This window comes from Phyllostomus discolor, chromosome 13 (genome assembly GCF_004126475.2).
Source record: "Phyllostomus discolor isolate MPI-MPIP mPhyDis1 chromosome 13, mPhyDis1.pri.v3, whole genome shotgun sequence".
In the NCBI taxonomy this organism is placed as follows: domain Eukaryota; kingdom Metazoa; phylum Chordata; class Mammalia; order Chiroptera; family Phyllostomidae; genus Phyllostomus; species Phyllostomus discolor.
In genome coordinates, this window is record NC_040915.2 from 10,319,227 (window position 1) to 10,334,805 (window position 15,579).

The following is a 15,579-nucleotide window of genomic DNA, read 5'->3' on the forward strand; positions in this document are numbered from 1 at the left end:
CATTCCAGGTAAAGCAGCTCTCAGGAACATGGGCTGAGGTGCATGGGGGAAACAATTAGAACTTGAGAAGTGAGGAATGCAAGGGAACAAAGAGGTGCAAAGGTTTGTTTGTCCAGCCAAATAGTTTCTATTTGGTCCTGAAAGTGACAGGAAACCTTGAAAACTAAGTGTGGCTGTGACAGGGTCAGATTTGCCTTGAATAAAGTCTCCTTTATTCAAGGAGAGGGCAGCAGCAGGCAGGACTGGAGCTGGGTCACTGGATGGAACTCCCAGGACAGCTCCAAGGGATGACGCTGGCCAGGACCGCAACAGTGGCCTGAGGTCGCAAGGAAGAGATGCATTCAGAAATGAGAGTTGACAGAATTTAGTGACTGGGAGGCTGGGAGTTGAGAACGGCATATCATTCCTGAAGTCAAGGAGTGGAGGGGGAGAAATTTTGAAGGAGCTGATAAATTGTGTTTTAAGTATTTTTAACTTGCACAAGACATTGTGGTGTATTGCCTTTGTGATTTAAAAAAAGTGAATCTCAGAAATGAAGCTGATGCCCCACTGGCCACCAGCCCCGACCCTGCCCTCGGCGTCCAGTGCTGCCTCCGGCCTGGCATGTGGACGTCCTTCTGGCACGTTCTGAGTGTCCCCGCCCTGCTGGGGGAAAGTGGGTCGTGTTGCCTTTAGACAGATGACTTAATATTTAATACTCTCACTTGATTTCTTCCTCTTCCCACTGACAGTTTAGAACCTCTGCTAAGTCAGTGCATAGGAAGTCACCTTGCTCTTCGTGACTGTGGCATACAGCATTCCAGGGACTAGAGGGACCCAACGTGCCCACTGACGGAGACTCGGTTTTGTCCCAGATTTCTGGTTCTAGCAGATGGTGCTGCCCTGAGCATACTTCCGCAACTCTGCACGTCAGTGCGATTGCCCCCCTCCCCCGCCCCCCCCCCCGCCCCCCACCAGGAGCAGGTGCTGAGATGCGGGATTGCGAGGCCCTGGACACGTGCTTCGATTGGACAGCACCTGGCCAGCGTGCCGGCCTTCTGCACGCCCCGCCCCTTCTGGGTGGGAGCCGACAGACCGCTGCTCCAGTCTCCGCCTCCCGGGTCGCGAGCTCGAGGGCAGGCGTACTGTCCCCGCCCTTTGTCTTCCACAAGTCACTTGTTTTTACCTTTTCCTCGTTGGTCTGTTGGGCTGTATTTTTCTCATGGATTCGTAGGAGTTCAAAAAAAATTACAGCCAATCCTTTATCTTGTCACCACTGTCTCCTCCAGTTTCTTGTTCATATTTAAGTTCGTTTACGATGTGGTATTGTGCTGAGGGAGGGAAGCCGGCCGGTGACCGCACTGTGGCTCAGTCATCGGCGCTCGTTCGAGAAAAGCCTCGCCAGCTCTGCTGTCATCAGCTGTTCGCTCCACGATCCATCCTGCCGTTCTGAAGTTTTAAGGTTTGGTGTTGCGGTGTCAGTGGGAAATCTGAGTAGAATCAGGCAAACGGCAGGTGATGGTGTCAGAATGGCGTGGGTGTCAAACCAAACCTGAGATGTGGGCTGGGGGTTTCTGGAGCTGGGGCGTGGGGAGGCCATGTAGGGAGAGTGTGCGAGCAGGAGCTGGCCGGGGCTCATGCCTGCGCCATCCACAGACGCAGCTGAATAGAAGTACACACGTGAGACCTGACGGGGGGCCAGAGAGGTGGTGGAAAACCCGGAATGATGGGCGGGAGGACCCAGGACAGAAGAGCTGTGACGAGGGCCTGGCAGCCCCTGGATCCAGGGTCACGCCCATCAGCCTCCGTTGTCGTGGTCCTTGCTCTGTCTGTCGTTTTCAAGGGGCCGACAGAGCAGGCGCCGGGTTTGTTGCATTTCCATCGCCAGAACTGCGTGGGGGCCTGCCCGGAGCAGCTCTCACCCCACCTGACACACGCTATCTGTACGTCTGCACATGCACAATAAAATCTATAAAACCTTGTCAAAGGGATACACTTTGAGGTCTGCCCCTTTCCTTGAACAAATCTGGCAAAGGAAGTCTTCCAGCTGACTGGGCGTTGTGAGGAGGCGCTGTGACCTTTGGCTCTTGTGGTGTATGTCTGGACCTGGAGAACTGCCTTTAACTGGCCTGGGCGGCCTCCAGGGCAGCCCAGCGGGAGGACAGACGTGGACAGCGCAGCGGTGCTGCTCTGGGAAGGACGTGGAACGAGTCCACAGAGCCGGCTTCTCTTTAAAGGCGGTGGCCACCGCTCCCTGGGCTGCAGCGAGCGTGCGGGCATCTGAAGCCCCTTCCTCGACTGTCAGTCTGGATCGTCTGCACGATCCGGTCCGAGGGGTGAAGGAACTGAGTTACGCGTGAGATAGATAGGTTGTGCCTCGGCCCTCGGTGAAATTACTCACTCTGGGTGTGATTTAGTCACAGACTCACTGGCCTCCGTGTGCCTAGAGGTGGAGAGAAACTAATCCCTGCCCCGTCTATGCTCAGACAAGGTCCCGTATGTTAATCTGAGAACTCGGGAGAACTCAGCGCCCTGCAAGGGAGAGAGGTGTGTTCTCAGGAGAATTGACGAATGGCTGACTGGCGACCAAAGGAAGAGGCAGAATTGAAGAAGCCTGAGGTCTCGAGAGGGACACCAACAGGGAACTCTGACAGATAAGGACTGATAGCAAAGGTGCAGCCTCAGAGAGGTGAAGGCAGCGGGGAGAGGGTCAGGTCGTGTGGTTCTGGACGGGGGCTGGGGATGGGGAGCCAGGGCATGTGTCGCCCAGGTGCACTGAGGGGCCAGGGCTGTCAGGAGTGCCGGTGGGGTCTGCCTCGCTACCAGGTTCAGAAGCCTCGGCAGAGGGGCCCACACTATTCTCTGTAGGCTGGTGCTGGCGAGCCCGGGGAGCACATATCCAAGCTACCAAAAGGCAAACACTCAGATGTTGCAGACAAATTAAAATTTATTGAGACAGACAGAGATGCACCTACTCAGGACTACAGTTACACAACTACCGTTAACCAAAGAGTCGTGTTCACATTCCAGATAAGTCTATGTGCAAAAGCATTCAGAGTCTACTAGGTTTTTCTACATCACTATTTCATCTACAACAGGGACAACAAACTGACATTCAGGGTTTGGTGGCTCTCGTTACAATGCTACACATTGAACAGGGACACACATCAGTGGCTTTGAGAAAACGGTATAAAAAGACCAGACCACCCGCTGCAGAAAGGTCTCTCGGATGTCACTGCACAGTGTGGTCAGGGTGGCGTCCTGGGAAAGCGGAGGGGCAGACCTGGGCAGACACGTCGTCCTTCGTTGCTGGGCCTGGGGAGACAGACACAAAACCTCAAGTTCAGTGGCAAGGTGTTTCCATGCTAGAAGATCTGTGGAAACCAAGAGACGCCAACGTGGCGGACAGCTAGCCATGGTGGAGGAAAGCTCGGGCTCAAGTTGGTTGCTAAAAAACAGTATTAAATAAGAGAAGCATTTGTGGCCTAAGAATGAAACTGTTCCCTAAGGAGTTTCCAAAAATGAGTTTGTGATGAGGACTCAGTCCCTGTCTCAAACAAGGGACTGGGCTATCACAGGGGAAGTCATTAGTGTCGGTTTTATGTACGTACGCCTTATCACCAGCTAAAACACTCCTGTCGGAAGAAAACAAAAATTCTACTTCTAGACATAAAGTAGCTAAAAAAAATCCGATCTTGAGTGCTTTTCACAAATGAAAAGCATTAAAGACCTTTAGAAAATCTAATGCTGCCGTGTCCAAGTGAGGCGTGAAAAGCGGCACTGGCACGGCTCCGCTGATGTGGGATTCCGGGGGTAGGAGGGCTTTTTAGTTAATAGTTTAATGAATCAAAATATCTTCCTGGAACATCTCTGAAAGTGAGCGTCTCATTACCTTCCTGAGAATTGACTGCTGAGCACTCTTCTCCATCATTAAGTTAATGCTAAGGATCTTTAAGTGTCATCTTAATTTGACACTTGTCATAAGATAATTAGTTTCTCTAAGTGAAATCAATTTGTCGATTTTAATTTGTTCTTGTGTGCATTTTTCCAAGCTTGGAGGAGAGAGTAACAATGGTTTTCCTTGAGGGTCTAAACAGAGATTTTTTAAGTCTTGATTCTTTTATATACTCTATTGTAATGAAGCTGCAATTAAGCACCTGTTTTCTAAATTATGCTCTCAAAGTTTGGTGAGAGTTAGGAAAAGAGCATTACAACAGCGGTGAGAGGTGAGCGCTGACTTCCCAGCAGAGCTGGCCTGCGTCTCCCTGCATCCAGGCTGCACTGGTGTCCTACTGGGCCGCAGAGTTCGCTGCTTCATCATGTTCATGTCTGGCCTGAGACTAACTTCAGGGATAAAGCCGTTCTGTCTGGCCAGTGCACGGGTTGGAAGTGTTAGTTTGAGGGGGGCAGGAAAAGTACAGAGAAAGGGTCCCTCTAGGGTGGAGGGCTGGTCAGCCGCTACTGCAATGTGGTTTGGCTGAGTCCATTTTTTTGCCCGAGTCGATGTGGGCTGGTGGACAGGCTGGAGCTCATGGGGAAGGACGGAAACCAACTGGGCCTGAGAGCCTGGCTGGGTGGCTGGGTGGCTGGGTGGGCATCCAGGCAGGTGCAACCCAGCCGGGGCAGGAGCTGAGGAGCCAGCACTGAGCTAAATGGGGCCATTTTGAAGACTACTCTTTGGTACATGTCCTTGAATCTGGGCCAGCCCAATAGGGAGAGATGTCCTGAAGACTAGGGACATGGTGACCCTACCGAATTCGGAGATGGGCTCTAACAGTGATCTCAGGGGAAATAAACCAAGTGCTGAGAGATTTCCTTCATTCGTGTCCTGACGCTTGGGCGGGGCTTGGTGTGGAGTCAGGACTGGCTCTAACAGTGCCAGCCCTGCTTCTGTGTGCTCTCACGAAGCTCTTCTAGGCCTCCCTCAGGAGTCTGTGCTGCTCATTACGACTGTGGATAGAAAGGGGGTAGAAGTAAAACATTGAATGAGGAATCCCGGATTTCCTTCTCCTACGCAGTACCGTAGTACTGTCTTCTCAGCGGAAGGGGGTGCGCGAGTCCCCTGGAAAAAGCCCTTGAGTAGGCGGGGCTGGAGGCGCCTGCAGCAGACAGGGCCACTGCGGCCCGAGGGGCCCTGGCGCTGAAATGAAAGAGGCTGCGTGTGACGCTGCCCGCCTGGGCGTCCATGGCTTGTGCGGGAAGCACGACGTGGGCGAGCAGAGGTTCCTCGGGGTCAGAGGGGTCCCAGTGAGAAGAAACCTCCGCCGCCTGTAAGTGCCGACTGTTAGTGCAAGAAAGGACGTCGATACACATTTTATTTCAGAAATTGTGGCCCAGGTCTGGGCAGGCTCACACGTTTATAACTGTTTTCCACATGGTTTTAATGGGAGCCAAACAGCTTCTCCGAGCGGAGCGTGCGCCTGACTTACACACACAGTCTCTGCCGTACGCGCGGACCTAGGCACGCAGGTACAGAGAGAAGCATCCCCACACCAGTTTGTCAATAAAGAAAATCAGTTCCCCGAAAGGATTCTTGACTGAGTTAAGGCTCTTGTCTGTAGGAAGCCAGATACAGTGATGTGAATGACTAAGTATTCATAATACACACCAGGGGTGGGGCGGGGGAGCGGGGGAGTAAAGGACAGCGTGGCGTGTTTTCCACGACATCTACAAGACACGAGAGAAGCACTTAGCCACCGTAAGGCCGGGAACCATGCTGCGGCAACCACCAGTGTGGGGGTCAGACGAGGGCCTTGACGTTAGGGGGCGGGGCTCCCTGCGCGGTCAGGATCCCACACAAACCACATGCTCCTTGCGAAAGTCTCCTGGGCGGGAAGGGGCTCCAGTGCAGCCAGCCATTCCCCTGTCTAAAAACAACACGCACCCCTCTTCCCACGCGACCGACCGCCTCTGGGAGTCTGGGAAGGAGGAGCTGTCTTCCAGACCTTGGTCGGGTACGAGAGCAACAACGGCGCCGTGGAGTCTGAGACACAGATGCAGGAACAGGAAGTGACTTGCGACTCTGTGCCAACCTGTGTCCTCTTCCCTCGGGGACTACCATATGTAGCCGACCTCGTCCTCCTTGTCGTCGTCCTCGTCCTCGTCGTCCTCCGTCAGGGCCCGGGTGCGCACCCGCAGCTTCCGCAGCCTGTCCTCTGGTCCCAGCTCCCGCTCGTCCTCCAGGTCGTCCAGCAGGACCACGGAGCCGCCGCTGCCAAAATCGCCCGAGGTCTCCTGCTCCTCTTCTGAAACATGGAGAAGGTACTGGAGGTTAGTCTCTGCTCACCCGCGAGACCCTCGCATGGGACTGCGCTGCAGGGCAGAGCCATGCGTCCCCAGCTGGTGGGGTTACTCTGCAGGGCCTAGACCCAAGCTGTGTTCCGATCGGAGCCCCCGGAATGCTCGGGATGCTTCCGCCTGCCCGGGACGTTTACAACCCTGGCCGCAAAGTGGAGGTGACCCGAGGCAACCCGAGCCGCCCGTGCTTGGCCTGCAGCAGTTTCTGTCTCACCCTGTTGTCCAGCCAGCAGCCACGGCCAGGGCCGGTCCCTCGAAAGCTGGCCCTGTGGATCTCATGCAACTTCAGGTCACTCGCTCTCCACTGCAGACTCACTCCCTGCGGCCACAGCCACCTCCTGAAATCCTTCCGCTCAGACCCTAGCACAGCGCGAACCCGCGGGTACCGAGGGCACTGGGGCAGACGCGGGAGGCCTCACTCACCACAGCTCACGGCGCCCTGTTTCCGGGAGCCCGCCAGCTCGTTCCCGTACTTGTCCACGCACCAGCACTGGCCCGTGCTGCCGTGGCACTGCGTGGCTTTGTAATAGCCCTCCTCGTTACAGCGCGGCGTGAACGTTCCTGGGGGATCGGAAAGGGAGAGAGCTCCAGTCAGTGCCCGGCAGGACGCAGAGAGGCTTGCAGGTTGGACGTGGTCCCTGTGGCTGGGCCGTTGGGAGGGAGCCGCTGGGTCAAGGCTGCAGGGCCCCCTGGGCAACTCAGGGATCGACCGGGCTCCTCCTAGTCTGTCTCTAATCACAAATACACACTACTCTTATTAGTAACTTTTATTTTTTCATGGTTTTCCCGTTTTATTGAGGTGTAATTAACACAGCACTGCATCTGACCAAAGGTGCCCAGCACAATGGTTTGGATTACTCATATTGTGACATGACCACTACGGTCAGTTCGGTTTACATCCCTCATCTTGGGCAGACAGAAAAAAGGAAAGAGAGTTTGCTTTGTGGCGAGCGCTGTTGGAATTTCCTCTCCCGAGGGCTGAGGCGACACCTCACTGCAGTGCTCACCAGTGGCCATGCTGTGCCTGCACCCCTGCTGCACCCTTCTCACCCGGCACTCGCACGCTTTGACCCCCACCCCTGCCTGCCTGCCTGTGGGGACCAAATCTGCTCTCTTCTTCTATGAACTTAGGTGTTTTGTTTTTTTTTAAGGTTCCACATACAAGGAAGATCAGACAGTGCTTGTCTTTCTCTGACTTATTTCACTGAGCACAATGCCCTCAAGGTCCATCCATGTCTTCACAAATGGCAGGATTTTTGTGTTTATGGCTAAATATTCCATGGGATAGATGGAGACACACACACACATCACTTCTTTATCCGCTCATCCGTCAGTGCACACTGGGGCTGCTCCTGTGTCTTGGCAACTGTCAATACTGTGGACACAGGGTGCGTATGTCCTTTCGAGTTGTTGTTTTCGTTTTCTTCGGATAATCCCCAAAAGTGAGACTGCTGAGCCGCCGTGCTGTTCCCCATGGTGGCTGCACCACTTTACAGCCCCGCCAGCAGGTGCAAGGACCCTCCTTCTCTGTGCCCCCAGCATCTGTCATCTTCCCAGTGACAGACAGGCATGAGGTGACCCCAGCAGGATTTTGACTTGCATCTCCCTAATGATTAGTGACACTGAGCACTAATGTGCCTATTGGCCATTTGTATATTTTCCATGCAAATGTATTGATTCAGGTCCTTTGCCCATTTTCAATTGGATAATGATGATGGTTTTTGCTATTGAGTTGTATGAGTTCCTTATATGTGTTGGGTGTTAGCCCCTTATCAGACGTATGACTGGCAAACACGTTCCCATGTTCCACAGGCTCTGTGCACGTTGTCGAGAGTTTCCATGGCTGCGCATAGGCTTTTGGTTTGATGTGGTCCCATATGTTAGTTTTTTTTTTGTTTTTTTTTTTACTTTGTTGCTTGTGCTTTAGGTGTCAGATCCAAAAGGTCATTGCCAAGACCCAGGCCAAGGAGCCTTTTTTCTGTTTTTTTATTTTTTTATTTTTTTAGGCGTTTCATGATTTCAGTTCTTACATTTAAGTCTTTAGTCTATTTTGAGTTAATTTTTGTAGGCAGTATAAGATAGGGGGCTAGTTTTATTCTTTTACATTACACATGTAATTCTTCCAGCACTCTTTCTTGGACAGACTGTCTCTTCTCCATGGAGCATTCTTGGGTCGCTTATCAAGTCTTAGTTAACATGCAAGGGTTTATTTTGGGGCTCTTGATTCTCTTCTGTTTCACTGGCCTGTGTGTCTGATTTTATGCCACATGGTTTTGATTGCTATAGCTTTATAACATAGCCTGAAGTCAGGTGCTTGCTGCTTTGATCTTACTTCTAAGGACTGCTTTGGCTATTTGGGGTCTTTTGTGGTTCCCTACAAACTTTATGATTTTTTTCATGCTCGATAAAAATGCCTTTGGAATCTTGTTAGGGATCTATAGGTAGATGTAAGATAATACTTCAGGTAGTTTTATTCTTCTAATCCATGAACACAGGTAACTTTTGATTTATTTGTGTCTTTGATTTCTTTCATTTATGTCTCATGGTTTTCAATATAGAGCTCTTTCGCCTCCTCAGCTAAATTTATTCTTGTTTTTGATGTTATTGTAAATGGGATCATTCATTCCTTTTTTTGATAATTTGTTATTACAGAAATGCTACTGATTTTTGCATATTGATTTTGTATCCCTAAAATTTACTGAATTGGTTGATTATATCTAATGGGATTGGTGGAGTCTTTCGGGTTTTTTAAAATACAAAATCATGTCATCTGCAATATAAACAATTTTACTTCTTTCCAATTCTGATTTATTTACGTAAATATTTCTTTAGTAGCCTGATTGTTCTGGGTGGGATTCCGGCATCAGTTCAGACGGGGGTGGTGAGTGGCTGCGCATGATGTTGGCTGTGGTCTCGTCACAGGTGGCCTTTGTTATGTTGTGGTAAGTTCCTCCTGTAACTCATTTGTTCTGAGCTTTTATCATGAATGATTGTTGAACTTCTGCATCTATTGAGATGATCACATGACTTATCCTTCATCTTGTTAATGTGATGTATCAGATTGGATGATCTGCATACATTGAACCATCTGTAGGTCATGGGGAATCATCCTTTTAAACGCGGCTGACTCTGGTTTGCTAATACGTCTTCAGAAACTTTGCATCTGTATTCATCAAGAATATTGGCCTGTACTTTCCTTAGTGTCTTTTCTGGCTTTGCTAGCAGGGTGATGTCAGCCTTGTAAAATGAATTTGAGAGTGTTCCCTCCTCTTTCAGTTTTTGAAAGACTTTGAGAAGGATTGATGTTAATTCTTCTTTAAATGTTTGGTAAAATTTGTCAGTGAAGCCATCTGCTATTTGGTCCTGGGCTTTTCTTCTTTGGAAGAATTTTGATTACTGATTCATAGTATAAAATGATTTGGGTAGTTTTCTTTTTTTTCTGTAGTCTAGACATTTTGTATAAAACGAGAATGCTCTTCCATAAAGTATTCATCCATAAAACTATTTTGGGCTTGGCGCATAATTGGGGGAATAAGAGTAGTGTTTTGATTTAAATTAATATCATAGCTTATAATCTAGCTGTGTCTTCGGGTTCTTTGTGACTTAAACGTCATTATTCATAGCGTCCATTCCGACCAGTTTTTCGTAACTGTGATAAGCTGATTCATAGCGGTGGCTGTCAGAGCGCCCCCGCAGGGCGAGCAGCTGCAACACCACCTGGGGGCATTGTAGAAAAAGCACGTTCTTGGGTCTACCCCCAGAGCTGCTGAATCAGGAACTTTGTGAATAGGGCTCAACACTCTGTGCTGCAGTAAACCCCCCAGTAGTTCCGTCGCGCTGGAGGTGAGAACCTCCAGTTTACGGGGTCCTCCCGCGCCCAGAGTCCTGACAGCTGTGGAACCTGCCACACTGGCAAAAGGGGGCTCATTCACTGTTCACCGCTTCAGTCTTAATCACTTCAGGTGGTGGTCCTGCTTCCTGATTTGAAAATTGTTAGTTTTTCTTTAATAAATGCATTTGCAGCTGTGAATGTTCCTCTTAAGTTTCACTTCAGTAGCTTCCCTCCAGTTTCGGTACACAGTGCCTTGCTTTTCCTTCAGTTTAAGTGTTTTGTGGGCATACTGCCTGCATTTCATCTTTGACTGTTTATAAAAAACCCAGCTGTGTGGGGTTTTGGTGATCTCATTTTTGACTTCTACTTTTATTATGTTGTGGCATGTGAATCTGATCTGTGATGGGGTTTTTTTTTCCCCTTTTGAGATTTGTTGAGTTTTCTTTTGGCAAAATCCATGGCAAATATTTGATGTAGGTGAAAAGACTATATATGTACTCATATATCCTGTGCTGATGTATAGGAATACATAGGTATGACTGTTAACTAATCATGCCATTCAATTCTTCTTTCTCTATGTATTTTTGCCCACTTGAACTGTAAGTTTTAAGGAAAGAGGTATATTTTAGTCTCTATGATTATAAATATAACAATTTGTTCTAAAGTTGTGAATATATCAATTGATGGCATCATGTGGTGAAAGGAACATTTCAGCAAGATATTGTCTCTGTTTAGAATTCAAAATTAAGTATTTGCTGCTGCCAGATTTTAACATTGCTATAAAAATGAGTCTTTAGTATCTTTTAAGCTCGTGTTTTGCATGTAACTCTCTTTTTAAAAACACCGATGGCCTCTGAGTGCGGTGGCCCCGCTCACAGTCACTGGGGTTATAGACAGGCTTGCGCTCACTTCTGCCACTGTTTTCTATTTTTTAAATTTTCCCTCTTTCCTGCCTTTTGTTGAAATACTTACATCTTCTTTATTCCATATTTTTCTCCTATAGGTTTAAAAACGATATATTCTAGTCCTTATATTCTTGTTACCCTTAATTTTCCACAAAGAAGCATATTTTTACATATAAGATCTAAAGTCAACCTACGTGTTTTCTTTCTGAATAAATCAGAAATTTAACACATTTTTTATAGGTCATATTTATTTAGATTTAGCTCCATGTCCCTTTTCACAGTTAACTCCTTCTGGGCGTGTTCACTTTCTGCAGCGCACACGGCCGTGGTGAGACTTCAGTGCAGCGGGGCCCGAGCACGTGCTGCACCCGCGTTCGAGACTCTCTCCGCCACCACACGGGACACGCTCGCCGGGAAGCGTTGACTCCGGGCCGAGAGGGCTTTCCTCTCAGCGCTTTGCAGGCACCATCTCTTCAGTCAGTGTCGCGAATCCAACGCTCAGGTAGTTGCAGATGCTCGACACGTGTGCTAGTGTCCAGTTTTTCATCGGGTGTCTGCCTCGTGACTGTGTCGTGGTCGATGGGAGAATCCGCCTGAGTAAGTAACCTTGTCTGTGTGGACCGTGTGCAGGGTTCTGCTTACTGCTGTGGCTTCCTACTTCCTGATTTTAGTTCCGAATTTTTTTTAGAGTGAGTAGCTTTTCAAATTTGCGTCTTACTTCATAGTATAGACCCCAACAAGAAATATGGCTTGGCAGGCAGAAATTTCTATTATTTGAACCTGGACTTGACCCCAGCTTCCAGCTGATTCTAGGACCAGCACGGAACACTCAGCTCATCGGGCTATCCAGGGCGGCCAGGCTCTCAGACGTCAGGGGAGGGAAGGTGTCCCCAGGAAGGCATTCCTCAGTGACAGGCAAGCCTGCTGCTGCCATGCCCACACGCTGGCTTAGGGGCTCAGCACCCCAAGTCTTCAGGGAGCAGGAGGAAGAAAGAGTAGATGCTTTCAATAACCAAAGAGCAGAGAGACTCGGGAACAAGTAGGAAGCTGGGGAAACATGGCATCTCCTCCTCCAGCTGCAGGAGGAAAGCAGACGGACCCGCTGGGCTGAGTCCCGGGCTGCAGAGAGGCAGGCGCTGCTCTCAAGTGTGCTGCAGCAGGGTCGCCCCTCTCCCGAGTGGGCTCTAGGTGTGAGTGAGTGTGATCTTTTGGTGGTGGTTGTATCTATTCATTTTTTAAATTGAAATTACCCCTAAATATATTCATCATGTGAAAAGTAATTTGTAAGCAGATAAATGGTATCTTTATGAGTCGGGCAGAGTGGTCCCATATGTGGGGAGAGGTGATATAAAGTGAGCTTTGAAACGAGGTGGGCTTCATGGTTGCTGGGAAAGCAGAAGATGGACCATGTCATCTCAGACCACATCTTCTGTCTCATTCATTAGGAATTAGTGAGGCCGTAAGAAGACGTCCGTGGCCAAAGGAAACACGTTCTTAAACACAGCATTGTACTGGCTCTACAACCACCCGTGGGCCTCAGACACATCACTCACACCCCACACAGGTCCCAGGGAAGGACCTGTGGGAGAGGGGTCTAGCCACGTTGCCCTCCGCCCAGAAGGATGCCTTTATGTGGTTTTTAGCAGGAGAAGAACCCAGGCCCCGGCAGGTCAAATTCATGACTCTGGAGCTCTGGGCTGAACAGCGTTGTCAGAGGCACTGAGTGTGAGGCAAGCACGCCGGTGAAACAAGTGATCTTCAAAGTGGAAGGGAGGCGCACATGTGCTTCGAGGTATTAGAGGAGGAGAAATCACCCGAGTTCAGACAGCCTACAGCTGACAATCTGTTAAAAAAAACCATTTCCATCAAGTAAATAAACTTGTGAAATGGCAAGCTGCTTAGGGAAAACCCTGTTCCTAAATGTTTGATAAGAATAATTCTGAACTATTGTTACAGCTAGCAGTGCAGACTCCTTTCTTCCCAGCAGACAACGGTGTTTGCCAACCGCTCAGGGATGGTGCAGAGCGGGAGGGAGGCCGCCACAGGCCAGGCTGGCGCACCAGGCCCAACACATGCAGCTGCCCGCTTCCCCTCACCACTCGGACAAGGGCGCAAGCAAAAGCGTACAGTGTGCAAATCGCTGTACGCTCTCTTCTGGGTATCACGCGTGGGAAACAATCTGGGGAAGGACACTCACATCCTTGCTGGACTTAGCTGGGGGTGTGGCTCATCCGCCTCCTTGAATGGACCACTTAGTCTGGAGAGGACAGGCAATTCTGTAACTTACAGACCTTATCATTATAGAGTTGGAGGAAACACCTTGACAGCCCACTCAATGGCTGTACTTAAAAGAACAAGCGAAGATTCACTGGAGCCCAGGGTCAGGGAGGAAGATTCTAGCCCTGGCCGTCCTGCCCACCAGCCCTGGGCCTCCCCTCCTGCCAGTTCTCAACCAACTAACCGGTCCTCGGATGGGGTCCAGCTGCCTGGGGCACAGTGCCAGCTGCCTAAAGGGACCTGGCTGTGCGGGGTCCATTGGGACATTTCTTCATGCGGCACAGGTCCCTAACTGAACAACCAGTGCTGTGCTCCATGTTACAAGACACGATGGTGTAATCAGTTGTTTAAACAAGTGGTAAGAAATTGTACTCACCCAACAGGCTCTTCCCCTTGCTCAGTTTCTGAATCCTGTTCATTTCGTTCTGGCACGGGAGACCTGAAAAATAATTTATGAGAGTCACTTTCCAGATGGCGCAGGATGTAATCTCTAATGATTGGCTTGAAATGTAGACAACGACACACCTGGGAGTGGAATTGCTCCGTATGTTGTCACTAATTAAAAAAACAAAACTTAAACCACGAGGTACTTAAAATACTATTTGGGGGCTACTCGAGCTGTACAGGGGTTTTCCTTCCCACCACCAACTCCCGCAGATACCAGTTGTCAGGCAGGTGATTTGCTAGCAGACTTTATATGAGGAGTACATACTTAGCTAAGATTTCCGAGGGCTGAGGACCAAAGCTCACGAGTGGGTGTGTGTTCTGAATCCACAGACCAGCCCAGCTAACCAGAGGGGAGGCCACAGACAATTAGTGCCGGCCTTGCCGGAGGAAAGGAGTGGAGCTTGTGGCTTACTGCCCAGGGGAGTAAGACGCAGGCCTCAGGGGACAGTCGTGAGGCCACACAAGCCATCTAGAGAGACAGCAAGCGTGACTGCCCGCTCCGGCCGGTCTCCGGGCCCTCGGTCACGGAACACGTGCTGCAGTGAAGGGCCGACACAGCGGAGTGCACGGCTGAGCGTGTCCTCTCCTTTGCCTTCCAAGAGAACTTCCATTCCACACAGAAAGAAGGGTGACCTCACAAGTTCCCGAGACTTCCCCCGACTGACCCCTGTGGAGCCCATGGCTCTGGGAGTCCCTGCTCTTGGCTCAGTGTCCTCCAGACGGGGACACAGGTGTGGTGAGTGTCGGGGCACTTACGCTGCCCGTGTACCTGCAAGCAGGGGGCCGGAGGACGCACCCGAGCACCTATTTGCACCTGCCGGTAGTGCCGGTGGGCTTCCCAAGCCACCTGGCTTTGCTGCTGTGCCCTGAGAGAAACCGGATGGGGACGCATTCTGTTTCCTGCTGGGTTTCAGATACCAATTGAAAGCAACAAAGAAAAGGGAGAACCAGTTCCACGTGTGATGATTAAAGTGAGTATTTACTATGAGAAATGGTGAAAATTGAATTCTTAGACTGTACCAGACAATGTTCTAGAACGCTACACCTTAATTAATCTTTACAATAACCATAAGAAGGTGAGTACGAATATCATTCCTAGTTTGTGAACAGAAATGCTCCACTTTGTAACTGCAGGAATGCAGAGAGGCTGCAGGCATTTAGAAGGCTGGTCCTGAAGAGAAGGAAGATCAGAGTCATTCCTAGAAACACAGTATTGGAGAGTTTTCTGTGACATAAGTTTCCATTGTAAGGGTGCGCCCTCAAGCTTAAATCTCCGCTTATTGAAAACAAGGAGACACACAGCGACTGGAGGCCCGCCTGCTGACCACCGCTGCAGGAAATGCAGAGGGACGGACACGCAGAACTCCAGGGGCAGCGATCGTAACAGGAAAGGTTTGCAGGTGAACATAGCTCCCGGAGGTCTCTCTGAGGAGTCGAGGATTCGACTGAAGAAGGGACCTGTCTGAGCTTTATGAACAGATACAAAGCGTGAAAATGTCATAGAAACAAAGCCTTCGTCGGGAGCTACAAACAGGTGAAGCGCTTGAGAACGGATTGACCACGTGGAACAAAGAAGTTTTCATTCTAGAGCCGAACGTCTGAGGACAGTGACGCAGACGGAGAAAAGCTAAGACATGTCCTAGGAAATCCATGCCCTTAAAAGGTAAAGGATCCTTTTGGCTTCCAGACACAGTGGTTCTATCACCAACAGAAGGAAAGACAATTAGTGTGGTTCACACAACTCTGTAGTTACACCCAGTGCTGGGAGCAGAGTGTTTGTTTGAAAAAGCTACCAAGAAAAGAAACTGTCACTCCAGGAAGTTTATACTTAGCATCTTTGTT

General features: G+C 49.9%; 1 protein-coding gene across 3 annotated transcripts in view; it reads right to left on the bottom strand.

Moving 5' to 3' along the window:
• Positions 1-2,908: 2,908 nt before the first annotated feature.
• The window catches only part of SPOCK1 (SPARC (osteonectin), cwcv and kazal like domains proteoglycan 1), a 459,872-nt gene continuing 447,201 nt past the window's right edge, over positions 2,909-15,579 (bottom strand). For 2 of the 3 annotated variants that reach the window (XM_028528573.2, XM_028528570.2), the window contains 4 exons: positions 13,667-13,729; positions 6,700-6,837; positions 6,012-6,224; positions 2,909-3,294 (listed from right to left, as the gene is read on the bottom strand). In XM_028528573.2, the coding sequence (XP_028384374.1) occupies positions 6,034-6,224; positions 6,700-6,837; positions 13,667-13,729 (392 nt within the window). In that variant the 3' untranslated portion in view covers positions 2,909-3,294; positions 6,012-6,033. Of the gene's footprint in view, positions 6,225-6,699; positions 6,838-13,666; positions 13,730-15,579 lie in introns of all 3 variants that reach the window. The other variant, XM_028528572.2, reaches the window with a different exon arrangement.